The sequence below is a fragment of the Chionomys nivalis genome, chromosome 9 (genome assembly GCF_950005125.1).
Source record: "Chionomys nivalis chromosome 9, mChiNiv1.1, whole genome shotgun sequence".
Lineage (NCBI taxonomy): Eukaryota > Metazoa > Chordata > Mammalia > Rodentia > Cricetidae > Chionomys > Chionomys nivalis.
The window spans coordinates 53,192,467-53,220,144 of record NC_080094.1 but is presented as its reverse complement, the minus strand read 5'-3'; the positions used below and the strand labels follow the sequence as shown (position 1 = coordinate 53,220,144).

Sequence of the window (27,678 nt, the reverse complement as noted above, 5' to 3'; positions counted from 1 at the left end):
GTTTTGTCTGCATCTATGTCTGTGCACCACATGCATGCAGCGCCTGAGAAGAGAAGAAGAGAACATCAGATTCCTGGACCTGGATTACAGGCAGTTGTGAGCCACCATGAGGGTGTTGGGAACTGAATCCGGGTCCTCTAAAAGAGCAGCAAATGTTCTTTACCACAGATCCATCTCCTTGGCCAAGGTTGATAGAATTTTTAATAACAAGCATTTCCAAAGCAATAAATCCTATGCTGGGCATGTAACCCTGTAACTCAGGAAGTTGAAGCAGGGTTCAAGGACAGCCTGTACTGCATAGTAAATTGAGGTCAGCGTGGGGTAGACAGAACCAGGGACCCTATCTCCAAAAAACAACCAACCAAAAAGACTTGAGTCCTTCCACAGTAGAATGGTCAGCTTGATAGTCGCTCTTTCAGTTATAAAGGGCTTCCTGCTGGGGTTTATAGAACAGTGGTAGGATGTATGAGGATATGGGGTTGATCTCTGGAACCATATACACGCACACAATAAGGTGTCTCTGTTTTGATGGAAATTATGTCAATTCTGAGGTCCTACAAACTGTGGAACATAAACTGAAATGAAAACGTCCCTGACCTATGACGAGGGAGATGAAGAAATGTACTGTCTTTGGTCCAGATACGGGTATGAACAATATGTGACCGAAGCCAATAGTATGTGGGAGTATTCTGGACCATTCGGTCTGGACTGTTGGCTGATTCTGGAATTGAAGTCAAGTCCATTAAGATTAGTGAAGAGGAAGCTAGAGATGTGACTGCTAAAGCACGGACCCACCATGGATGAAGCCCAGGTTGTATCCCAGTGCTGAGAAGAAAGTCAATGCTGCCCAAGGGAGCATTAGCAGAGTAGGCGATGGAAACCTGACCTTTCAAGTAGTTAAACCGACATCTCTGAGGACAGGGTTATTCCACACAGAAGCCTGCACAGACTGTAGCCAAGACAAAGAGAAACCAGCGCTCTTACTAGGAAGTAGAAGTTACAAGAAATGGGCTAGACTGTACGGTCATGAAGAGCCATATCAGGGTCTGCAGACAGGCTGGCCAGTCAGAAGGAAGCACAGGCTCCAACAGCCTCTCAAGTACTTTTTGCCTTTTTGTATCATCTACATTTCATAAAAATATTTAATTAACTTACTTACCAGAAATATTCACTAGTGGTTTTTATTAGATATTTATATTTTGAATTCTCTTTTTTTCAACTATTCCCTTCGTTAGCTTTTGCTGGGTCGAGAGATATGCCGCCATCCATTGTACCTTTACTTGTCTTCAAAACTCATCAGGGCCTGGACTGTAAAGAGACAGACTGTGAGGCCAGTGCTGAGGATGGACGAACACACGTACACACATGTTTGCTAAAGGCCTTGCTTCCTGCCTTCCAGATTCTCACAGCAATCTTTTTTTAAAAAGATTTATTTATTTATTACATATACAGTATTCTGCCTCCATGTAACCTGCATGTCAGAAGAGGGTACCCCAGATCTTATTACGGATGGTTGTGAGCCACCATGTGGTTGTTGGGAATTAAACTCAGGACCTCTGGAAGAGCAGCCAGTGCTCTTAAGCGCGGAACCATCTCCAGCCCCTCACACACATCTCGACAGATATTTACTCTATGCTTCTTAAACCTAGTTTCTCTTCAGCACCATAAACAAATTTATCAAGGCAGGGTGGAGCTCTGTGGTCTTGGAAAAACAAATATCATTTACTTTCTCCATTTGCAGGTCCTAGATTTTATATAGATACATAAGATCATACATACACACACACATACATACATACATACATACATACATACATACATGTATATATGACATGAAAGGAAGTTGAGGTGTAACTGCTGAGTGGACAAAGAGAAGTAACAGAGATACCAGGGTAGCTTAGTAGATAAAGACGCTTGCTTCCTAGCCTGCTATGAAGAAGGAGGAAGAAGAGAAGGAGGAGGAGAAGACAAAGAAGAGCTATTCCTAACTCTGTCTGTGTGTAGACATTTTCCTTTCATTCATCTACTCCTACTACCTTTTTTTTTTTAATTTTATTAATTCAAATTAATATCCAAAGGGTGAAATGTAAGAAAAATGATTTGGAGCAGGTAAGTTTTCGGCTTCTATCCAATTCCAATCAGGAGGTTGATGCCTATTCCTTGATATCTTCTGAGGATGGAGGAGTAGTTATGTGTGGGTTTTTCTAATTCCAGCTTCCCAGTGCGACCCTGAGCCCTACAGCTCAGACTGGAATGTGGCCTTGGCCTTCCAGGAGAAGGCAATCTGCTGCACTACTTAGCAGGAACCCACCTTGGCCTGATTCTCAACAGTACCAACCTCTGAGAACTATCAGTTAGTTCTATCAGTACTATCTATCTTCATGAGAATCAAGCTTTCCGATCTTGTGAGACTTGAGCGCCCCCTGGTGGAGAAGCCTATTTTCTAGCTCTTTTCTAAGTTGCTGTTTTAGAATAGCCGGAGTAACTGAGATTCCTGACCCCAGGACTGCCTTAAGTCCTCACCTGCAAATTCTTGCAACTTCTTGCGCTCCTCCATGTTATACTGAAGCTTTTCTAGTAACTCAAAATATCGAAAAAGTGAATCTCTGGGCCAAACAACACGGTCATCCTGATCCATATCCATTAACCCAGGCAGGTTCTCATGCACAAGAGTCTCCCAGTCCAAGTTATCTGTAAAAAAGAATGTTTCTTAAGAACACGTCTAGGCCAGACGTGGTGAGATAAAAAAGGAGAAAGAAGAGGAGATGGTGACAACATGGATGTCTAATACATGCCTGCCCTCCCATCATTTGGATACAAGGCAGGAGAACAGAGGGTTTGAAGTCATCCTGGGCTGCAAAACAAAATGGCTGTGGTTCTCTTAAGCGAGATGAATCTGAATTCAAATGGAAGGTCCTATTCTGCTTACCAACATGATCCAAATCAGCTAACGAAGAACTGTAGGAGGATGAAGCATCAGAAGAGGAAGATGAGTAGACTTTGGCTTTTGGTGGTTCTTTTGGTGGTTCTTTTTGTACTTTCCCGACTTCGTCACTTTCATCGGCATCATCACTTTTGTCGGCGTCATCACTGTTTTCGGAGTCATCACTGTTTTCGGAGTCATCACTTTTGTCGGCATCTTCACTTTTGTCGACATCTTCGCTTTTGTTGGCATCATTTTTTCCAGGATCACTGACTACAGACTCTTTAGAATGTCCTAATAAGTCTTCGGAGGGCTTTCCTTGACTTGTTCCTCTATACATATAAAGAAACAAACTTTATTCCTTCAAATATATTTGCAAGATGTGATCGTCCATTTATCATGCTAGTCCCTAAAGCTTTGATTTACAGCTTTAAAGCCAAACTATTCTCAGACTCTAGGCTTAGGTACTTCCCAGCTCAGACATCCCCAATGTATCTTTCTTAACTGTTCTCTTCCTTCCCATACCAGTCCAACAGAAAATCCTGTTTTTAAATGTACATCACTTCATGCCGTTCCTCTGCTCAGAGCCTACAATAATCTCTGATAGCCCTACAGAATCATGTTCCCATGCTGGGAAGGTTTGCACAAGTATTATCTCCTGCAGTGGAATAATCCTTTTGTACACTGTGAAGATGTGCTGCTCTCATTGTTTAAATAAAGAGTTGATTGGTCAATAGCCAAGTAGGAAGAGGTTAAGTGGGAGACCCAAACTAAGGGAACTCTTGAAGAAGGAGGGCAGAGTTGCTAGCCAGATGCAGAGGACACAGATGAGCATGCCGTGCTGAAAAAGGTACTGCCATGTGGTAGAGCGTAGATAAGAAATATGGGTTCAGTTGAAAGAGCTAGTTAGCAACAAGCCTAGACTATTGGCTGAGTATTTATAATTAATAATAAGTCTCTGTGTGGTCATTTTGGGGAGTTGGTGGTCCCATCAAAAAACTCTGCCTACAACCTTCCACAGGTTCATGTCTTTGAACACTTGGTGCCCAGCTGGGGTGCTTTTTGGGAAGTGGAGCTTTGCTGGAGGAAGGTGTCAGTAAAGACAGATTTTGAGCATTCACAGCCTTGTCCCACTTGTAGTTCATTCTCTGCTTCCTGTTTGCAGTTAAAGATGTGATTTCTCAGCTTCCTGCTCTGACTACCTGCCGCCATGCCTCCTCTGCCTTTATTCCACTCCCTCTGGAAGCATAAGCCAAAAGAAACTCTTCCTTCAGTAAGTTACCTTGGTCATGGTGTTTTATCACAGCTGCAGAAAAGTAGCTCATACACAATCCACTGTTTCTCTCACCTCGTCTCCTGGCACTCTTTTTCTGCCATGTTACAATGGTCATTACTGTCTTACACACATGAGGGTTTTGTACAGCTGATCTCTCTGCTGTTAGCACTCTCACATAGAGATACTCATGGAAATCTCATTGCTTGCAAATCTTTACTCACATTATTTCTTTCAATGAGGATGTCCTAGTTAACCTTGTTTAAAACTACAACCATAGCCAGTCATGATTGGTAAAGGCATGTTCAAAATTTTAAAAAAATTAAGAAGGAAAAAAAATCTCCACAAAAACAAAATAATCAGTCAGGTGTGGTGGAACATATGTTTAATTCCAGCACTTGGAGGCAGAGACAGGAGGATTTCTGTGAGCCTGAGGCCAGTCATCGAGTTTGAGGACAGCCAGGACTATACAAAAGACCCCCCACCTTCATCTATTCTCTGCTGCCATGTCGTCTCCTGGTTTCCTAGAGGATCTTTGTTGCTAGTTTAGAACATACTCAAATAACCCAGAATGAGCTATTTCAGATCTTTAGACTAACCCCATCTGCAAAGACTCCGTTTTCAAATAAAGCCACATAAAGGTCTTAGAGAGTTAGGACAAAGATAGATAATTTGGGGTACCATGGATTCTCTCTCAAAGCAAACCTTCATCTTCGCCAGTTTCTACCATCCTTCTCATATCTCCGTCCCACCCACATACTTATTACTAACCTGTCATCCATGTTGTTATTATTTTACCTTACTGATCCAGGGGACAGGTGTTGTCTCCTACAAAACAAAACAAAACAAAAAAGAAATTAAAATTAGAAAAAAAGCTACAGCTCAGAAAAAGTATAATAAAGAAAACAATTCAGATCTATAAAGAAAGACAACTAAGTAATGAAGGGGAGTGGAGAAACCCCCATAGCATATAAAGAAAAACAAGAATGGGGACTTCTTAATTCTAGGCAAAACTGTGGTCATAGGGGCCAAAGAAAAGAAACAGGAAATGAGTTGAGAAATAGCATGGGGTTTGAACACATAGAAGCTGACCTCTGAATAATCTGTCGCTTGAATATGTCAGCTTTATACTGAACCTCCAGGTGGGTCATCTCCTCACTCAGCTCATTTCTGATATTCTGAAAGTTAGTAACTGCCCCAAAGGGCCATTGAGAGTTAGAAGGTGGTGGTGACTAGACCAAGAAGACTGCTCAAGTGGGAGAGACAAAGTGAAATAGCCGTTCCAATAGCCAAACTTCCTTAACACACTGAGCTCTCTCCCAGTTGTCCACCAACCCCAAACAGCCAGTTTTCCCACCATCCCTTGTGCAAAGTTGTACCTTCTCTGGACTTACCCATCATGGCTACTATGATATTTCGAAAGATAATGGAGCCAAGCAACAACCAAAGGATCACATAGATGCTGCTAAAGACACGGCTAGCTTCTGGCACCTTCCAGACATCCTGAAGTACTGCATACCAATGATCCAAGGTGAAGAGGATGAACACTGTCACCAGGGAATTGAGTAGGTCCCTAAAAAAGCAACGAGTGAATATAAGAAGCAGAGATCTAAACCTTTCAGAAACTGGGTTTTGTTTTGAGTCTCACTATGCAGCCCAGGTTAGACTGGAACACTATGTCCACAGGCTGACTTTGACTTCACAGAGTTGAACTCCTGCCTCTGTGCCTGGTCTCATTATTATTCTTAAAGCTACATAAGGGCATTTACTTGTAATATGCTCTGATTTTGGCTCCTTTTCTAGCATTATCGATATTTGCTAGCTAACCATTCTTCAGTCCAAAATCACTTTTATTATGTTCAACATCCTATAAATATCTCTCAATATTCTATTAGTCCTGGGACTGCTGCTTTCTCAATAAATACATACTGACTAAATCTTGTGTGTGTGTGTTTAATTATCTATTTATTTATGTTATATGCATTGGTGTTTTGCCTGTATGTATGTCTGTGTGAGAGTGTCAGACCCCCTCAAACTGGAGTAACAGACAGCTGTGAGCTGCCACGTAGGTGCTGGGAATTAAAATTGGGTCCTCTGCCAAAGCAGCCAGTGCTCTTAACCACTGAGTCATCTCTCTGACCCCTTACTCCATATAATTTTTAGATATCATTTTTTATATAATACAAGAAATTTAACAAATGTTCCTATCTAACATTGTATCTGTACTTGTTTCAGAACAGTATCAACTGTTAGATAAATAAATGAATGGTAATCCCATATAATGAATGATAATATATACAAATAACATTTAAAATATAAATTGACACAATTATAAATGAATTATTTGGGGATTAAAGACTAAAGCTACCTCATAAAACATTTGTTTAGTATGTATAAAGTGCTGAGTTTTTCTCTTTCCTAAAATCTTTTGTCCAGGGGCTGGAGAGATGGCTCAGTGGTTAAGAGCATTGCCTGCTCTTCCAAAGGTCCTGAGTTCAATTCCCAGCAACCACATGGTGGCTCACAACCATCTGTAAAGAGGTCTGGCGCCCTCTTCTGGCCTTCAGGCATGCACAGACAGAATATTGTATACATAATAAATAAATAAATAAATAAATAAATAAATAAAATCTTTTGTCCATAAAAACAAACTATCTAAAATTTTCTTCTTTCCTATTTATTTCTCATGTTTGTTTTAAGTTTGCTTTTTCTCTAAAAAAGTCTTATTGTGTAGCCATGGGTCTAGAACTCACCTCATCAACCCAGGTGACCTAGAACTGGAAGCAATCTTCTTGCCTCAGCTGTCAAGGGCTAAGAGTACAGGAATGACCCACTTCAACCTGCTCTGAATTCTTTACAAAAGTACCTGATGAGTCTAGAGTTGACAGCCAGGCATGGTGGCCAGCCTGATCAACATAGTGAGTTTCAGGACAGCCTGACGTACATAGTGAAAAAAAAAAAAAGAGTTGAAGCCAAGTGTTTTGGTGCTTTCCTTTATTCCTAGTACTCAGGAAATATGTAGGCAGGTAGATCTTTGTGAGTTCCAGGTCAGTCAGAGGTAAACAGTGAAATCCCTGCCCCTACCCTTGGGTTAAAGACCCATCCCACAACATCCATTGAGACCCTGTCTTATTAAAAAATAAGTAAGAGTTTAGAGGTGTGATCATGGTACAGAGCTGTCATTCCAGTACTTGGAAAGTGGAAGCAGGAGGATCAGGAGTTCACCGCCATCTTTTATTACATAGCCAGTTCAAGACCTTGCCTGTTTTGGAATATTTGTTTAACTATGTAACGATGTGTTGCATTTGTTTAACTATGTTAAGATGGATTTCATTTGTTTATGTTGCAGAATATTTGTTTAACTATGTAAAATGTGTTGCATTTGTTTAATTATGTAAATATGTGTTGCTGTTTTATCTTGCCTGCCTAAGGCACCTGAATGGCCAATTAGCGAGGGAGGAGGTATAGGTGGAACTTCTGAGCAGGGAGAATAAGTAGGAGGGGGAATTTAGGCTTGGAGAAGAAAAAGAGAAGAAAGAGAAAGAGAGGCCAGGGAGATGCCAGGGCTGGCTAGAAAGAGAAGAAGCAGGAAGTAGGACATCAGAGCGAAAGAAAGGTAAAAAGTCCTGAAGCAAAATGTAGATGAACAGAAACGGGCTAAGTTAAAAGAGCTAGTGGGACAAGCCTAAGGTAAGGCCAAGCATTCGTAATTAATAATAAGCCTCTGAGTCTTTATTTGGGAGCTGGTTGGTGGCCCAAAGAAAATTACAACTCCACTTGCCTCAAAAACAAAACAAACAAAAATTGTCTAAGAAAGACCTAATTATATAGTAATCCCAGTATTTGGGAGGCAGAGGCAGGAGACCTGCCAAGGCCAGCCTGGGTTATAAAGGAGAATGCTGTCTTAAAATAAAACACAACAAAACCACCTCTGAGATGTTGCTGAAAGTAGACTCCAGTTGGGTGTGTTAATACACACTTGAAAAAGTTCTAAGGGCAGCCTAAGCTATAGAGTTGAGTTACAGGTCAGTCTGATCAATTTAGCAAGAACACATCTTTTAAAAAAAAAGAAAATACATGCTAGGGAGATAGTTCAGTGATAGAGCACTTGTCTAGCACGCATGGAATCCTATGTTCAAGTTCTGCTAATACAAGAAAAAGAAGAGTAAAAATAATGGATCCCAAGTCAATAATTTTAAATGGACTTTCTTCTTGCAAGGAATGTTTTTGATATAAATCTCTTTTTTTTAAAAAAATTGCTTTTCTGGCTGGAGAGATGGCTCAGTGGTTAAGAGCATTGCCTGCTCTTCCAAAGGTCCTGAGTTCAATTCCCAGCAACCACATGGTGGCTCACAACCATCTGTAATGAGGTCTGATGCCCTCTTCTGGCCTTCGGGATACACACAGATAGACTATTGTATACGTAATAAATAATAAATAAATATTTTAAAAAAATTGCTTTTCATAATATTTATTATTATTGCTACATATATGGCAGGAAAAATTTAAGAGCCAGGGGAACACGAAGTCTGCTCTGAGAGTGCATCTCCTAGAAATGACAGGGAAGCTACAACCAGAATATCTCAGCAATATGGCTGCCTAGGCAAGATCTGAACCAATAGACGCTAATGTGGAAGGTGGAAATCTCAAGAGATCCTACCCTTAGACAAGTAAGTAAGGGAACTGACTGATGACTGCTGAGGGGGGGAATTAGTCTCCTGTGGTGGATCACCCAATCAGTTTATCTAGTACAAAGTGATCAGCCCTGAAATCATACACATAAACACTCAGCAGACTGTATTTACATATTACATATTTATGCCATATGTGTAGCAATAATAATAAAAGAGAGACTGTTGATTTGAGAAAGAGTGAAGGGGGAAGAGAGGGGTTGGGGAGGGGGACATGGGAAAGGTTAGTGAGGGAAAGGGAAAGGGATACAATTATATTTTAATTAAAAATTTCAAAAAACTTAAAAACACAGACAAACCAGAACTGGTTGTCCTAGGCCCAACATCAGAGCTAGCTATACTTACTACGCCTTCCTTTCTCCTCTTTGTATTCTGTCCCACCCTCCTACCAGACAGTCTAGTTTCTGTATTTCTGTGCTTTGGATGAGCATCTCAGTATCATACAAACCTCTCCCCTCATGAAGACTGCCCTTAGCCATGCTTACGAGAAGAACATGTTGTATTCCAGGTTCTCAATAGTTGAACGGGAATAGTCTTGGAAGAAGTAGACACCGGTTACAGCAAAAATGTAGAAGAAGATAAGCAGCAGCATCAAGAGGAACGTCATGCTCTACAGACAGATTCAAATTGGGAGTAGGTAAGGCAAGGGTGCTCACCAGCAGCCCAGCCCAGCACACCACGTCATCTCCCGGCTAATCCAGAGCAAGCGCAACTCTAACCCACAACAGTTTACTTTTTTTTTTTTTTTGAGTTCTGTACATCAACTTGTTTAAACATAAAAGAAATGGGATAAAGTTAGTACTTACCTCTCGAGTTGTTACAGAACATAAAGAAGATAATCCACATAAATATTTATTTAAAACTTAGTGCTCAGTAACTAGCAGACGTTACTTTAGGGGCTGATGCTCCTAAGGACATACAAATGTTCTCATACAAGAACATTTCATAGAACCTTTCACGATCTTCTTTGACCATATTAAATATTAAACCCATGCTTTCTACCTTGTCCCCCATTCTACTTTAGGTTAATCAGTTTAAGTCACCTTCAGGGCCCTGGCCAGAGCCAATATAATAACTTTAATTTGACGGAATCGTGCAAACAGTTTAAGAGACCTCAGCACCCGGGAGATCCTCAGTAGCTGGAGCCACACGGACGTCCCCGAGACTCCTATCAACACCACAAACTCAGGAAGCAGAGACTGTGGGAGATACAGGCAATAAGTGAGGATACCCAAAGAACCCAGGCACAGTTGTCCCTGTTGATCCTGTCTTCTTCATAGTTTTCTGGGTCTCACTTTGAATCTGGGAACTGTTTGCTATTTAGTCTTTTTATATTAATCTATTTAAGCTCTATACTTCAGCTTGTTTACATATTTAAAAATGCGATAAAATTAGTGCTTTATCTCTTGAGTTGTTACAGAACATAAAGAAGATAACCCACAAAAAATACTTAAAATAGTGGCTGTCACTTGTGCTCAGTAAGTAGCAGATGTCATTTTAGGGGCTGATACTCTTAATGACAATAATTTCTGCAATTATTTTTAGCTTTAAGGGGAAAAAATCAAAGCAGCAAATTTGATAAATTTTTATATATTCCTTCCTGGATGTTTTAGCTAACTTAATTTACCAAGGCATATAGCTGGTCCCATTAACTAATCCTAAGGATATTTATCCTTACCAGCATGGTAACAACAAAGTCAAAGACATTCCAGGCATTATTCCAGAAGAGAGTAAAGCCAGACATCCACATTAGAAGGATCTCTAAAATGAAACTAAACAAGATAAACCAATCTGCCACCTCCAAAGTCAGTCTCAATGGCCACAGTTTAGTATTTGTGGATTCCATCAATTCTGTAAGGTAGAGCAAGGGAGAAATAAAAATTAAGTGAGAAGTTGAATAATGAAGGATGATCACTTATAAACCAGAGTTGTGACCACTACTATTCCATTTCTCTTGAATTTCTCTCTTTCATAAATTTGTTTAAATCTGCCGGGCAGTGGTGGCGCACGCCTTTAATCCCAGCACTCCGGAGGCAGAGGCAGAGGGATCTCTGTGAGTTCAAGGCCAGCCTGGTCTACAAGAGCTAGTTCCAGAACAGGAACCAAAAGCTACAGAGAAACCCTGTCTCAAAAAAATCCCCCCCCCAAAAAATTTGTTTAAATCTATGAGTATTTTGCCTACATGTATGTATGTGTATACATATATGTATCACATGTGTGCCTTCTACCTGAAGTCAGAGGAAGGTGTCAGATCCCCTAGAACTGGAGTTACAGTTGAAAGCCCCTATGTTGATGTTAGACTTGGACCTGGATCATCTGCAAGAGTAACAAGTGCTCTTGCTTCAACCTGTCTAATACAGGGCAGAACTACCCACAAAACAACAGCTATACTTTACTTCTTGTTGCTGGTATAAGTAACAGTTGCAAGCTTACAACCCATTCTATGGTCATACAGCCCCTACAGAATTTCCCTCTTTAACTACTGAGAACTCAAGAACAATGGCAATGGGTTTTTGATCCCACTGCACGTACTGGCTTTGTGGGAGCCTAGGCAGTTTGGATGCTCACCTTACTAGACCTGGACGGACTTGGGTAGTCCTTGGACTTCCCACAGGACAGGGAACCCTGATTGGTCTTTGGGCTGATGAGGGAGGGAGACTTGATGGGGGAGGGGGAGGGAAATGGGAGACAGTGGCGGGGAAGAGGCAGAAATCTTTAAGAAATCAATCAATCAATAAATAAATAAAAATAAAGGCGGGTGCCACCATCTTCCGGTGGGGGGAAAAATTTCCCTCTTTACTACACCCCCACCATATGCTGTACAGTTAAGTTTGTCCTAAAGTTTATAGGAAAGCAATGGGTCTTATAAACAGAGTGAAAATATAGAAATATGAGATTAAATCTTTTAAAAAATTAAACTTCTGAATAATTTCAAAGATGCCTTTTACAATTGATGTGTCCTAAGATGATTTTTATTTCTTAGTAGCCATGACACATGTACCTACCTACCTACACACACACACACACACACACACACACAAGTAATTAAACAAACATATAATAAATTCTGGTTCCCAGAAGCAGGGGATTATGGTATTAGAAGGCACTAAGGACCACATTTAAGTCTCACAACATGTGTGTGTGAGTATATGTATGCACGTGTGTATGTGTGTGTTTGTGTCATGATATTTTGTTTGTGTTTTAATAAAGTTTGCTCGAAGATCAGAATGCAGAGCTAAGCCACTAGAGACCAGGGAGTGGTGGCATACACTTTTAATCCCAGGACTTGGGAGACAGAGGCAGACGGATTTCTGTTAGCTCAGTGCCACCCTAGGCTACATAAAATTGATCCAGTCAGAGCTCACACAAAGGTTATCCCAGGACTTGGGATCCTACGCCTTTAATCTCAGCACTAGGAAGGTGGAGGCAGGAGTGCTATGGCTGGGCGGAAAGAGTAATATCAAGTGGGAGGAGGCAGGAGCTCATTGGAGTCTGAGCAAGCAGTTTAAGGCAGCAGTCTGAAGCAGTCAGTCAGAGGATGCAGTCAGAGGAGGCAGTTTGAGGATTTGGTAGAGATAAAAGATCTCTCTACTGGCTGGCTACACTGCTTCTCTGATCTCTTAGTTTTTGCCCCCTAATATCTGACTCTAAGTTTTTATTATTAAGAATAATTAGAATTTATGCTACATGTTTGTGTGTGCAGAAGAAAGTGTAGGATTCCCTAGAGTTGGAGTCATAGACAGTTGTGAGTGTGTTAACCAGTAAACTGTCTCTCTGGTCCCAAATTACTTCATTGTTCTTTATGGAAATCCTGTCTGTGAAAGCAAAACTGAATAAACATTATTGCTAAATAACTAAAGAAAAATCAGAAAAATAAACAGCAGAAATTGTTTAAGAGAGACAGAAGGTGAGGGGTGACCACTGCCAATGCTGCATCAGCTAATGAAAAGGTGTACTGTCTGGAGATGAAAATATTACTATTCTTTCACTCTACCACTTGGGAGACTGAGGCAGGAGGATCAAAAGTTCAAAGGAAGCTCAGATTACAGTGAAGTAGGCCATCCAAGACTTCAGTGAGACCCTGGAACAAAATAAGCCAGGTGTTGTGGGGCACTCCTCTGGAGGGCAGCCTAGTTTACATAAAAAACAAACTCAAACTTAGTGTTGAACACTTGTATCCAGCTAGCACTTGGGAGGCTGAAGCAGAATTGAAACTGAGGACAACTGTGGCGACATAGGAAGTTCTGGGCCAGCCTGGGCTATAGTAAAACCCATCTCTATACACTAGCGAGTCTTGGCATTTAAGAACACTTATTGTTCTGCAGAGGACCTGGGTTTGGATTCCAGCACCAACAAACTAACCAGTCAACAATTCAGCTTGCCTTAGCAAGGCAAAAGAACCTTAATGTAACAGAGCCAATCCCAGTACAATACAATCTTTCTCTGGAGTAGAAGGCAGGAATTTAATCAGATAGGCCAGGCAAAGTATACAATTCTGTAAGACAAGGCAGTTTTGATACAGACAGCATCTATTGCTACAACAACATAAATCAGTCACTTCATAGATACCAGTTAAGTTCATACTGGTTGTAAGGAAAATCCAACATCATAGAGCAGAATAGCACACTGGTATTTGTATAAATATTTGGCCAAAATCAATTGCTGATGTTGGGGAAAAAAAATCACAACTTGTGATTCATGAGTTCAAATAGTGCTTACAATTAAAACAAGCATGTTTTGCTTTTATTTTGTTCTGTTTGAAATGCCAGGGACCAATCTCAGGGGTTTGTACATGCTAGGCAAGCACTCCACCCTCGGGCTAAACTACAAGCCCTAAGCATTCGGCTTTAAACAAGTAAGATTACAAGGGCCTGGAGATGTGCCTCAGCAGTAAGAGCACTGGCAGAGTCCCCTATTCCCAGCAACCATTCAGAGGACCGTATCTGTAACTAGGAGACCCAATGCCCTCTTCTGGCATCCATGGGCACTGCATGCACGCACATGTAAAACCACCTACACATATAAATAAAAATTAAATAAATATGTAAAACAGATTGTCACAAATTAATTGATTTGGTCAAGCTACATAATATGAAAATAATAAAATATGATAATATGAGAAAATGATAATACAAAAATGGTAAAATCCTCAAAATTTAAGAAATATCATATGAAAACAGAATAATAAATACTTATGGGGACTTTGTTTTGGCTTGTGGTTTTGTTGATTTGGTTTGGTTTGGTGTTTCGAGACAGGGTTTCTCTGTGAGCCTTGGCTGTCCTGGAACTCACTCTGTAGACCAGGCTGGCCTCAGCCTTGATTGTCCTAGAACTGACTCTGTAGACCAGGCTAGCCTTGAACTCACAGAGATCTGCCTGCCTTTACCTTGCAAGTGCTGGGATTAAAGGCATGCGGCACCACCATCAAGAATTACTACTGTTCTTTCATTCTAAGCAGTTTTTATGAACTTTATCTTTTTTTTTTTTTTTTTTTTTTTTTTTTTTTTTTTAGTTTTTCGAGACAGGGTTTCTCTGTGGTTTTGGAGCCTGTCCTGGAACTAGCTCTTGTAGACCAGGCTGGACTTGAACTCACAGAGATTCGCCTGCCTCTGCCTCCCGAGTGCTGGGATTAAAGGCGTGCGCCACCAACGCCCGGCTGAACTTTATCTTTTTTTTTTTTTTTTTGGTTTTTCGAGACAGGGTTTCTCTGTGGTTTTGGAGCCTGTCCTGGAACTAGCTCTTGTAGACCAGGCTGGTCTCGAACTCACAGAGATCCGCCTGCCTCTGCCTCCCAAGTGCTGGGATTAAAGGCGTGCGCCACCACCGCCCGGCTGAACTTTATCTTTTGAGAGAGTTACTGCACAGTGCAGGTTAGCCTTAACTTATAACCCTGGCTCAATTTCCAAAGTGCTGGATTAAAGGCATTCACCACCACTCCTATTCTGTGCAATCTGCCTGAGTTAACAATTAAATGAGATGTCCTTCTGTTTTTTAATACATTTCATATAATACGTAAATGGTATTTTAGAGCCCCTTTTCACTTATGTAGGCATAGTGGTGCACACCTGTAATCTCAGATGGAAAGTACAAGTAGGAGGTCAGGTTCAAGGTCATCCTTGAGGCTAGTGTAGGTTACATAAGACTCTGTCTCAAAAAGTAAATGAATAAGTAAATCTGTGCCCCATCACAATGAACTGACACCTGAAAATATGAAACGGTCAGGTTGGAAGAAAACGACCTTTTTCATAAGCACCAGTTCTCACCTATTTCGACCATCAGTACAATTGTATTCAGAAAGATGAGGGAGATGATGAATTTCGAGAAGATAGGATCTGTTTGCTTTTAAGGAAACACACAGATGGAGCACATTCTCATTTATGCAGCTGAAATAACAAGGACAACAATATCAGATATGAGAATTTGAAGAAAATAGTTTGAGAGGAAAAATAAATCATTAACAGATGAGGGAAAGCCACAATAAGAACAGATGACACAAAAGGATACTCTCAGTAACCCATCCAGCCCACAGGGAAAGAGGTGGTCTCTGGCTGCACCGCACACGAAGCCTGCTCAGCATTCGCTGGGAGTGTGTGATGTGGCCCATATGCCGGGGCTTTATGGAGAAGCGCACTAGCTGGTGCTGGTCTCCTGACATGAGTTTCTTCTGGAGAGAAGGATCTATAATGAAAAGGTAATTGGGCATGCCTGTTGTTCAGCTTGAATGTACCATTACTGGGCAACACACAAGACTGCCTTCCCTCCCCAGTCTCCCCCCCCAAACAGAAAGGAGTGTAGACAGATCCACGGGCTGGGGGACTGTGGACAGCAGGCAGAGTTGGGGAGAAGGACACCGGTGAAATAATGGACCTTCTACACACAGCAGCAGCTCTGCCTTGTAAGCTGCTCTTTTCCAAAGCAACTAAGAATTCTATTAGTGCCGGGCGGTGGTGGCGCACGCCTTTAATCCCAGCACTCGGGAGGCAGAGGCAGGTGGATCTCTGTGAGTTCGAGTCCAGCCTGGTCTACAAGAGCTAGCTCCAGGACAGGAACCAAAAGCTGCAGAGAAACCCTGTCTCGAAAAAAGAATTCTATTAGTGTAAAGTGAACATGTATCGTTTATGCTCACACTGACTGTGCTTGTGTAAGCAGCAGCTGGTTCAGGACCTGCTTATGAAGGCTCTCTCCAATTCAGAGATCCACCTGCTTCTGCCTTCTAAGGATGTAAGGCCCCCATAACCAGCTCAGAAACCAAGTTTTAAGTACCTCTGGTGGAAACTGTTCAAAGTCAGGGTCACCTGACTAGGACTCAGAGGAATAGATAGAGGTTTAAAGTCCTGAATTCATCAAATTTAGCGTAGTTTCTTATCTCTAAAATTTTCCTTTTATTTGTACTTTTCAAAAAACTGTGTGTGTGTATACAACTGCAGGAGTAAGTTGTCTTCTTGTACCATGTGGGTCCTGGGTATAGAACTCAGGTTTTCAGACATGGCAGCAAGTACATTTTACTCCCTGAGCTATCTCTATCTTGCTGTTCCCATTACTTGAAATAAGAGTCTCAAATAACCCCTCTCATCCTCAAACTACACTGTGTAACCAAGAATGACCTTGAATTCCCAGTGCCTCCTCCTCCAGAATGCTGGAATTGCAGACAAGTATCACTCACACCGCGTGTGTTTTATTTAAACATGTGTGTGTGGTCGAGCATGCATGTGTATGGCAGAGGGCAACTTTTGGGAACCAGTACTCTCCTTCCAGGTAGGTCCTGAGAATCAAATTCAGGTTATCAGCATGGCGGCAGGCAACTTTACTCACTAAGTTATCTTGCCAGCCCATTTTGTTGTTGTTTGGAACCAGGGTCTTGCTATGAAGCCCAGGCTGGTCATATCCCACCATTCCTGGATCCACCCTAAAATATGTCTCTGCTTCCTATCTTCTGAGGATGTGGGCAGGAATATTACACTTAGTGCAAGCGAACAGGCTGCTAACCAAGTATCTCCCGGAGAGTGTGCCTTGGTACGGCTTGGCTCAAGCCTTGCAAATGCTCTATGAGGGAGAAGGTATCGATAAGCCGTGAGCGAATAGCATCAGCTCTAGGCAGCGGCACGTGTCCTCGTTCCTGGGCCATGGCTGTGAAGAAAATAGAACCAAGGGTCAGAGGTTTGGGGTTTTTTGTTGATGTTGTTTTTTTCCCTTCCTTCCTTCCTACCTTCTTTGCCTTTCAGAGATTTAGGGAGCCCATTAAAGATACCATGAGCAGTTAAGTACAAACACTTTGAAAGGCTCAAAAATGGGGCACACACCTTTAATCCCAGCACTCAGGAGGCAGAGACAGGTGGATCTCTGTGAGTTTGAGGCCAGCCTGATCTACAAGAGCTAGTTTCCAGGAAAGGCTCCAAAGCTACAGAGAAAACCTGTCTAGAAAAAAAAAAAAAACTAAAAAAGTTTTTGTTCGGGCTGGAGAGATGGCTCAGCGGTTAAGAGCATTGCCTGCTCTTCCAAAGGTCCTGAGTTCAATTCCCAGCAACCACATGGTGGCTCAACCATCTGTAATGAGGTCTGGTGCCCTCTTCTGGACTTCAGGCATACACGCAGAAAGAATATTGTATACATAATAAATAAATATTAAAAAAAAAGTTTTTGTTCTTTGGTTTTGATTTTTTGTTTATGCAAAAGATAGAAAAAAATCATGAGATATTTCCACAGTCAACTAAATATCCACGAATTTTCACTTTCTGACAGCGCTTGTAATTATGTATTTCCTATCTATCTATCTATCTATCTATCTATCTATCTATCTATCTATCTATCTATCTTTTTTTGAGACAGGGTTTCTCTGTAGCTTTGGAGGCTATCCTGGAACTAGCTCTTGTAAATCAGGCTGGCCTCGAACTCACAGAGATCCGCTTGCCTGTGCCTCCCAAGTGCTGGGATTAAAGTCGTGCGCCATCATCGCCTGGTATTTCTTCTTCAAAAATAATTGAGGGGCTGGAGAGATGGCTCAGCGGTCCAGAGGTCCTGAGTTCAATTCCCAGCAACCACATGGTGGCTCACAACCATCTGTAATGGGGTCTGGTGCCCTCTTCTGGCCTGCAGGCATACATACAGACAGAATATTGTATACATAATAAATAAATAAAATTTAAAAAAATAATAATAATAAAATAAAAATAATTGAAAGGGCTGGCGGTGGGGGCGCATACTTCTAATCTCAATCTCAAGAGGCTGGTGCATCTCTGTTGAGGCCAGCCTAGTCTACATAGCGAGTTCCAAGCCAGCCAGGGCCACATAGTGAGACTTTGTTAAGAAAAAGTAAAAATTGAGCCTGAGCCTGGTGGTGCGGACTATCAACCATCAATCCCTGAGGTTGAGGCCAGTGGATAGGAAAGTTCTAGGCCTGCCAGGATTATTGAACATAAAGCCAACCTAGGAAATTTAGTGAGATCATGTCTCAGAAAGTCAAAAAGGACTAGGTAGGATTAGGAATATAATTCGGAAATGGATCACTTGTCCAGCATTGGGTAAAGTTCCCGGTTCAATCCTCGGGCACCCACCCTCTCGAACAAACAACAGCAATCAGTGAAAAATTATCGGGCAGGAAGGCAGACGGCCTAAGGCTGGACAAAGAATACAGACCTCACGTGGACCTGACAAAGCAGGATACGAGGGAGGGCAGCAGCAGGATGTAATGTTCTACGCCCTATAATTGGACAAATCAACAGCCTGGCACTTGGAATACGTGTCGTATTGTGCCCGAGTGTGTGAGCGCCCCAACGCCCGGGAGGGAGGGAGCGGGGCGGCTCAAGCTCCCCTCCGGCCCGCTTCAGGGCCTCACGTCAGCCCCAGCGCACTTCCGCCCACTCAGCCCTGACTTCACTCCTTCGCCTCCCGCGCCGGCGCCCTGAGCTCCACTCCTCCTCTGCTGGCCGAGCTCACGGCCGCCCCGGCTACCCGGAGCCCCCCACTTCCCACCGACCCCCGCCAAGGCCTTCCCCCACAGCCGGGCCCGCGGGCGTTCGCCCCGCCCCGCGCGCCAGCCAATCGGCAGTTACCAGCTGGTTCATCCCGCCCGACGCAGCGGGGGATGCAGCCAATCGGCGGCTGCCACACTGCGGCCCGAGCCGGCCTAGGGGGTTGGGACCTCGGCGGCAGGTCTGCCCGGGCCAGACGCGCGAGCTCAGACAGCGGGTGCGGATTTCGGGCGCTCTCTTCTCGGTCCCCCGGCCCCTACCCTCCGACCGCCCCATCCGAGTCTTGCCGCCATGCGCTTCAGCCGCCTAGCTCTGCTCCCGGGCGTGGCGCTGCTGCTCGCCTCGGCCCGCCTCGCCGCCGCCTCTGACGTCCTGGAACTCACGGACGAAAACTTCGAGAGTCGCGTCTCCGACACGGGCTCGGCGGGCCTCATGCTAGTCGAGTTCTTCGCCCCCTGGTGAGGCCACTCGGCAGGGTCAGGGCCAGAGGAGCAGCTGGGCGCGGGAGCGGTTGGGCCTACGCAGCGCGGACGTCCTCCACTATCCATCGGGCCTGGCTGCGGCTGCCGCCTTGCCAGTCGGTGGCAGCCCGGCGGCGCTCCACCGGGGGTGGGGGTGGGGGCCGGGGCAGATCCGGAAAGGAAGAAGCCTAGGTTCTCGCTTAGGGCCACGTCCTTACTCCGTGTTATTGCTGCACTTCCTATGTGGAGGGATTTACCCATCCCCTCCCCCTCCGATCTGTATCTTTCAGTATCTAGGTGAGTCAGTGTAGACGTCTTCTGGTCTGCAGACCAGGCAGTCATCCCAGAACCTTAGGGAGGAGGCAGGGGTACAGGTCCTGGGTCCCAAGGTATTTCCTTTCTTCTTGTCCTCACCCTAAAGCCAGTGGTTCCTAACCAAGGTCACTCAGTGGCTGCTAAACGATCGTAAGTGCTTTCTTGAGACAGGCCTTTATTTTGTCCATGGTATGGCTTACAATATTTTACATAAAGCTATAAGCCGTAGAGGCCTCCATTGAGAAGAGAGTAAACGAACAAGAATAATTTCACTAGCATCTATCATAATTGTCAACTTTAGATAATTACAGAAAATGATAAGACTCACAATGGAGAAAGTAGCCGCCGTTGGGGGAGTATACCACTTCAGGGGCCGCGTAACCTCACAAAACGGTAGATTCTTGAGTAAATGTGACCCCAAATAAGAACTTGCTTGCGAAGGGAGAACATAGGATTTCTGGGTTTGTCTCTTAAGTGGTGGGTTGGGTAATTTGCAAATTATTGCCACGGCGTACTAATTAATTTAATATAATAATAGTTCAGAAGGTGTGTACTTTTTGCCCTCCTGGCACAATGGCCTTTAATTCAAAACTATTCAAAAGAACCCATAAACCAGTGTTTCACAGTTAAACTGTAACTTATCTTTGCTTCTGACCCAGTGGGCTCGCTAAGATTCCAGGCTCGTGTGACTGACTTGGAAGGGTGGCCCTGGGAAGCCCTGTAGTGAAGACTGCCCAAATCAGGATATACTAGAGACAGAAAGCAATTTGTGTTTCAGCTTGGGGTATTTTGTGTTCAAGGCATTTTGTGGCTAACAATCAGTACTGATTACACTTTATAGATAGCATTTATACACCCCTAGAATTCATGTTCTCACTTAGAAACAATTTAACATAGTTATGTAATCATGCTGTTAAATTTGAGGGGGTGTTGGTTGGGTCTGGCTTCTTTGACTGAAGGGGTCACACATTTGGAGAATTGTGGACTGTTACACAGTTTAAAGCAGTTTTGAGTTAAGGTATTGGAATATGGCTCAGTGCTTACCTAGCATTTTCAATTGCCATTGTTGAAAATATATATTTAAATGTTAAAGCGTTTTTTCTTCCCTCTGAGACAGGGTTTCTCTTTGTAGTCCTGGCTATTATGGATCTCACTCTGTAGTTCAGGCTGGTACTTTTTTTTTTTAATTCTTTTTTTTTTTTTGTTTTTCGAGACAGGGTTTCTCTGTGGCTTTGGAGCCTGTCCTGGAACTAGCTCTTGTAGACCAGGCTGGTCTCGAACTCACAGAGATCCGCCTGCCTCTGCCTCCCGAGTGCTGGGATTAAAGGCGTGCGCCACCACCGCCCAGCTTTTTTTTTTTAATTCTTGAGTCAGGGTTTTTCTGTGTAGCTTTGGAGCGTGTCCTGGAACTCATTCTCTGACCATAAACTCACTGAGATCCTCCTGCCTCTGCCTCCCAAGTACTGGGATTAAAGTCACTGCTTTTCTTTTTCTTAAATCAGTTCCTCTGTATTGTCCACGCTGACCTCAAACTTGGGATCCACAGGATCTCCTGTAGCCCAGCTGGGCTTCAGTGTCTGATCCTCTTGCCTCTATCCTAAATACATCATCACACATGGCTTCAGGCTTGTCTTTCTCCTAAAAAATTGTTTCACCTGCTTTTCTTAAGACTACATATCCCATAATGCATTGAGCCATCAAGAGTTGGGTGGATTTCTGCTGTGGTGTCTGCTCTTAGTAGGCTTAAAAGATAGTCACCTCCCACATTGCCAGCAGAGTCATCTTTTCAGTATTGAGATTTCATTGCAACTCCCCCCCCCCCCCCCCCCCGAACAATCAACTCATTAGTCCTTCTCCAGACTGGGATTCCTACAGGGAAAGAACTGTCAGCTTTTTATCAAAGGCTAAAATAATTAATTGCTCCTGACACGGTGTAGCATGAAGTGATGACTGAGTTTGTGCATGTTGGCGTTATCCTCTGCTATGCACCATCTCTAAGAGTAGGTGAATTCTTTGTGGTTTAATATTGGCGGGGGTGGGTAAAAGAGTTAGTGGGGGCCTGGTGGTGATGGCCCACTTCTTTAATCCCAGCACTGGGGAGGCAGAGGCAGGCGGATCTCTGTGAATTTGAGGCCAGCCTGGTCTATAAGAGCTAGTTCCAGGACAGGATGCAAAGCTACAGAGAAACCCTGTCTCGAAAAACCAAAGAAAGAAAGAGTTAATAGGTTCTGTAACAGACCCCAATTTCCCTCCTGGTTGGTTGCCTGGGAAAGGCAGTCTTTTCCGTCCTAATAGGAACCCACTTTGTATATTTGTTTACCTTGTGGATGGTGCTACTGTTTAGAGCTATTGCTTTTAGTCTCAGCCTCTGGCACACTTATTTCTTCACAGATTCATTGTATCTTAGTTACTTTTCTGCTGAGTGACAAAGCACCATGACCAAGGCAATTTGTTAAAGAAAGGTTTTTTCAGGGGTTCACAGTTTAGGGGATTAGAGTCCATGACCATCGTGGCAGGAGCTATATCAGAGAACTCTGCTCACAGGCTGAGACAACGACCTTGAGGCAGTAAGAGCTAAAGGGGAATGGTGTGGGGTTTTGAAACCTCAAAGCTGGACCCCCCCCTCCATGTGACACCTCCCAATTCTTCCCAAACAGTCTGCCAAGAATTCAAATATTTACCTATGGGGTTTTTATGTGTATGCATGGAGGATACCAAGTCCCTGGAACTGGGGTTACACATGGGTAGGTGCTGGGACTAGAACTCAGATCCTCTGCAAGAATAGCAAGTGCTGGCCGGGCGGTGGTGGCGCACGCCTTTAATCCCAGCACTTGGGAGGCAGAGGCAGGTGGATCTCTGTAAGTTCGAGACCAGCCTGGTCTACAAGAGCTAGTTCCAGGACAGGCTCCAAAACCACAGAGAAACCCTGTCTTGAAAAACCAAAAAAAAAAAAAAATAGCAAGTGCTCTTAACTGCTGAGCCATATCTTCAGCTCTGCCTCTTAAAACTGTTTTACTATTGTGGGGTCAAGGGCAGATTGGTGGCATGTGTTTTCTCCACCTTTATGTGGATTCTGGGGATCTCTCGTCATGCGTGTGTGAAAAATTATTAGGTGCTGTTACCTGCTGGCCTATGTCATTGCCACTGTGCTGCCCTACCCCAGTACTGGAGATGGAGCCCCAGGCCTTCCCCACATTAAAGAAACCTAAAGCTGAGCTACATCCCCAGCTTGAATTTATTCTCTTCCCCCACCCTTCTTTCTCCCGGTCCCTCCTCCAGGTAGATGAATGGAGTTTATAAACTTAGTTGGCCTTGAACTTGCTGTATAGCTGCTGGCCTTAAGCTCAGTAGTTTTCCTGCCTCAGCTTCAAAAGTGTTGGAATTACAGGCATGTGCCTTTGTGCTGGACTTCTTGGGGGTTTTTTTTTGGAGACAGAATCTCACTGTGTAGACGAGGCTGACTTCAAACTCAAATCCACCTGCCATCACACCTGGCCTTCTCTGGCTATTTTTATATGTATTTGTAAAGTTGGCATTTTTTTTTCTTTTCCCTTTTAGGATAGTTGAGGTAATGATGTTAATTTTGATACTACAATAGAAAGTCAACAGCAAGAGACAGGCATGGTGCTATATGTCTGTTAGCTCAGTTTCTCAGATGCTAAGGCATGAGCTTTGTACGTTTTGAACTGCTTCAGCTACATAAAAAAATCCTGCCCCAAAGAAAAGATGGAATGAAATCTCTCCTCTTCTGCTGGGCTGCTTTGCTGCTATGTGAATCTTTAGTAGATGATTGTTGCTCTCTGTTTCTTTTCCCGTGCTATGTATTACTGACTGTAATTATAATACACAGACTTCTTGTACATTAACTCCGCTATTCACCTTACTTGAGTACCCTACTCTTCTCCTTTCTTAAGCTTTAAATACTTAAAGGCCCAAACCCAGATTGGATCCTTTAAAATTCATTCTTTTAAACCCTGGAAATTGGGCATAATGCTACATGCATAAATCCTAACATTTGAGAGAGAGAAGCAGAAAGATTGCTTTAAGTACTAGGACAGCCTGGTCTGCAGTAGCAAGTTACAGGCCAGCCAGGGCTATCCATGAGATCATGTCTTGAGACAGACACCACGAATCAGTATCAAGTGTCTTCTCTTTTTGACAACTCTGAGCAGAATCAGCTGGAGGGCTATGCAGAGTGAAGTACAGAAGGCACTGATTTAGTATTGGAGCACACTAAGCTAAAGGAGGAGTGACATGGCCTGTTTGAGGCTGTATTTGGCTGTATAGTAACAAAAAACATCCCTTCTGAGCTTCAGCACATTAGAAAGCACTTCTAAGGTGGCAGTAGGTCTGATTTCACAGTTGTGTTGTTCACTTGACCATGAGAACTCATCAAAACATAAGTTGGTATACTTTTCCCAGAGGGCTGCCTGAAACACCTGCTCTTCTATCTAACCAGGCTCAGCAGTCCCACAGGTGTGCTTCCTGTGCATTTAGGTGTGTGGTACGTCGTTGTTAGTGTACAGCTAGCACCAGCTGCACATTATCTCTTCAAAAGCCCAATGGGTTGCAGAGGGATCACTTGGAGAAGGTTGAAGAGTTCTGTAACCTCCCTGCAGACAGCAAAAACAGAAAACAGAAGGAAAGAAGCCAGGAAAGGTGGTATGTGTTGTAATCCCCAGAATTTGGGAAACGGTGGTAGATCAGGGGTTCAAGATCATCTTTGGCTACAAGATACTTTGCCTCTGAAACGTGTTTCGATAAAGAGCTTTAAGAGACTATCTCTCAAAAACAGGCTCGGTGGTTAAGAGTGAATGCTGCTTTTGCAGAGAACCTAGATTCCATAACCAGCATCTGCTTCTGGAGCCTTACAGTTGCCTCTTCTGACCCCTGGGCACCTGCACACCTGCGGCATATTCATACATGTGCACACAAAAATCTGAAAAAGAAATAGTTGGCTGGGCGGCAGTGACACAAGCCTTTATTCCCAGCATTGGGAGGCAGAGACAGGCAGATTTCTGTGAGTTCAAGGTCAGCCTGGTCTACAGAATGAGTGCTAGGACAGCAAAGGCTACACAGAGAAACTGTTTCAAAACCAAAGGAAAGAAAAGAAGTATATTAAGGTCTAGAGAGATAGCTCAGCAGTTAAAAGCTCTAGCTGCTCTTCCAGAGGACCCAGGTTCAATTCCCAGTTCACAACTGTAACTTCAGTTCCAGGGGATCTGATACCCTCACACAGATACACTAGGCAGGCAAAACACCAATGCACATAAAAAGTAAAATTAAAAAGTATTTTTTTAAAAAGTCTGTTGAGAGACTGTCAAAGATTAAATGAAGGATTAAGGAGTAGTACAAAGGACAAATACAGCATGCTTTGGATCCTCTTCACAGTGTGTGTGTGTGTGTGTGGTAGGAGGGGGTCAAGCCATCCTGAACTATGGAGAGGCCAGAAGCAGGCATACAATAGGCTGGGGGAGGGGAGGTATAAAAGGACCAAATTCAAGATGGAGGAGTCAGGTAGCAAAGGGGTACTGACTGCATTGGCTTTTTTCCTCTGCTTTCTTTCTTTCTCCAAGACAGGGTTTCTCTATATCTCTGGCTGTCTTGGAGACCAGGCTGGCCTTGAACTCTGCCTTCCAAGTGCCAGGATTAAAGGAGTGCATTGCCACCACCACCCGGCTAACATCTTTTTGTTTGTTTCTCTAGACAGAGTTTCTCTGTGACAGCTCTGGCTCTCTTGAAACTAGATCTTGTAGACCAGGATGCCCTAGAACTCAAAAAGATCTGCCTCCTGAGTGCTGGGATTAAAGGCGTGTGCCACCTTGGTGTGGTCTTTTTTCCCTCCTTTTTTCATATCCTAATGAGATATTAATGGTTTCTCACATAATCAGTGACATCATAGATGTGTTCAAGATACACTGTTGTGGGGACTGGAGAGGTGAATCAGAGCTTAAGAGCACTGGCTGTTCTTCCAGAGAACCTGAGTTGAATTCCCAGCAACCATATGGTGTCTCACAACTATCTAGAATAAAATCTGGTGTGCAGGTATATATGTACGGAACACTGTACACATAGTAAATCTTTAAAAAACAACAACAGTGTTATGTATTCCTTTTGTGTGTGTGTGTGATTTTATATATATATATAGTTGTGTTTTCTCTATTTTGTGTGCATGGCAGGTGTGGGTTTGTGCATGCCACAGTGCATAGGTGGAGGTTAGAGGATCAAAGAATGTAGTTCTTGTGAAGAGAATTACCATGTGTGTCGAGCATATTAAACACTCCTAAGAGCTGAGGTGGCTAAAGTCAGAGAAAGGTACTTTGCTTCACATGAAGCATCACCCCACTCTACTTAGGAAAACTAAGGGAAGGAGCCTGAGCTTTGGGAGTCTGTTCCTGATTATTTTATTCATGGGTTAATATTTAAAAAGAAATAAAAGCTCTAGACTAAAAAATAATAGTCGTTATTCAAAATATCAGAAGTCTGGGTTATAGCTTGATATTGAATAATTGGTATAGCATGCCTAAGTCAGTATAAGAGAGGCTGAAAGAATGAAGGTCACAGCCTGGGGATTGTGTATCAAGACCCTGTCTTCAAAAAAACAAAGCAGTAATATGATTTGAGTTTCTTCTAGATAAGAAGGAAACATGAGTTTGTGTTATACAAAGAATCTGACTTTTTTTTTTTTAAATAGGTGTGGACATTGCAAGAGGCTTGCCCCTGAGTATGAAGCTGCAGCAACTAGATTAAAAGGAATAGTCCCATTAGCAAAGGTGAGCATCAGTGAATTCACCAGAAAGGAATATGAAGTATTTTTTATTGCACATATGTGTGGACTTGTATACATATTTTGTGTGAGTCCTTGGGCTTGGCAACAAACCCTTTACATTCTGAGCCTTTTCACTGACCCAAGTGTATAAAGCTAGTTTTTTGTTTTTTTGGTTGAAGAGAGGTTGAGTGGCTAAGAGGAGCACTTGACCTCTGTTATGGAGGACATAGATGCTCGGGCAGTGGGTTACAGCCATTTGTAACTACAGTCCCAGGGGATATGATACCCTGTGCTGGCCTTTGAACCTGTACATATGTGTGCAGCCAGAGCACTCCTACACAAAATAAAATATTAAAGAAGGGTGGGGGAGAATCTCATCGTGGAATCCGCACTGTGTTCTGTTGAGTCACACAGTTTACCCTTTAGTCCGTTCATCTTGAAAATATTCATTACCGTGAGTCACTGGTCTGACTCGAGGCCTCTGGCTTCTGCTGCACCACTGATAGGCTCTCACTGGGAATCCTCTTGGCTATCCTGTTGTCCTGTGTTGTGGAGATCCTGCTGTTTTGAACCTGTAGATTTGTGCCCTTTATGTGCTCCAGCAGTTCTGGACCTGGTCGGTAGCTGGATTGGTCAGCCCTCCAGTTAGTTTTCTTTCACCCTCCTTACCTGGGCGAACTGTCCAGCACTGCCTTAGCTGGATCACCACCCAGTGCAGCCTGCAGCAGGGAGTGAGGCCAGTTCTGCTTCCAGGTCCTCAGATCGGTTCACCCATACTCAAATCACTAGATACTTTTGTTGGTTGGTTTGGTTTGATTTTTAGTTTTTCTTTTAAATTTTGTTTTGGTTGCAGGGGTGGAGGGAGGATGCAAGGGCAAGAGGGAGGATTGGAGGGGACAGGGAGATGAGTGGGATTAGAGTATACAATGTGAAATCCGCAAAGAATCAATAAAAGTTAAAAGAACTTTAAACAAAGAAAATAGTAAGTGAGAAGTAAGGGCTGACAAAGACAGTAAAGGTATAGCTGTAAGGGTGAGAAGGAGTATTGAGTGATCTACCCTGATGATAGTCAGTGATGGGATCAGGAAAAAAGACATGGGCTATCGCTGAGTATGTAGCCAAGTGGTTAGTTTAAGGTGGGTGTTTGTTTTTCATAGAGTTGTCAGTATTAGCTATGGTGGTGACCTGTGATGCGAGCATTAGGGAGATAGAGATAGGATTAGAAGTTCAAGACTAACCTGAGCTACCTAAGACCCTGTCTCAAACAGGTGAAAATAA

At 43.2% G+C, this 27,678-nt stretch overlaps 2 protein-coding genes across 4 annotated transcripts in view; one reads left to right on the top strand and one right to left on the bottom strand.

Annotated features, from left to right (window-relative positions):
• On the bottom strand, positions 1–19,017 carry Catsper2 (cation channel sperm associated 2). 3 transcript variants are annotated; one of them, XR_009057714.1, is made up of 14 exons: positions 18,521–18,705; positions 16,874–17,014; positions 15,392–15,565; positions 15,151–15,219; positions 10,566–10,738; positions 9,931–10,086; positions 9,373–9,497; positions 5,591–5,769; positions 5,289–5,388; positions 4,995–5,024; positions 2,930–3,255; positions 2,524–2,691; positions 1,160–1,308; positions 1–43 (listed from the first exon to the last, which is right to left on the bottom strand). XR_009057714.1 is itself a non-coding variant. In XM_057780599.1 (13 exons), the coding sequence occupies exons 2-13, from the start codon at positions 17,010–17,012 to the stop codon at positions 1,277–1,279; spliced, it is 1,671 nt and encodes a 556-aa protein (XP_057636582.1). In that variant the 5' UTR covers positions 17,013–17,014; positions 18,937–19,017; the 3' UTR covers positions 44–1,276. The 3 variants fall into 3 exon arrangements, 2 of the variants coding, with proteins under 2 accessions (XP_057636582.1, XP_057636581.1); XM_057780599.1 differs by lacking the exons at positions 1–43; positions 18,521–18,705 and adding an exon at positions 18,937–19,017 and having other exon boundaries at positions 44–1,308; XM_057780598.1 differs by lacking the exon at positions 1–43 and having other exon boundaries at positions 44–1,308.
• Positions 18,994–27,678, top strand: part of Pdia3 (protein disulfide isomerase family A member 3) — a 22,545-nt gene continuing 13,860 nt past the window's right edge. The window contains exons 1-2 of the mRNA XM_057780600.1: positions 18,994–19,313; positions 26,326–26,404. Coding sequence (XP_057636583.1) covers positions 19,147–19,313; positions 26,326–26,404 — 246 coding nt within the window. The 5' untranslated portion in view covers positions 18,994–19,146. The remainder of the gene's footprint in view (positions 19,314–26,325; positions 26,405–27,678) is intronic.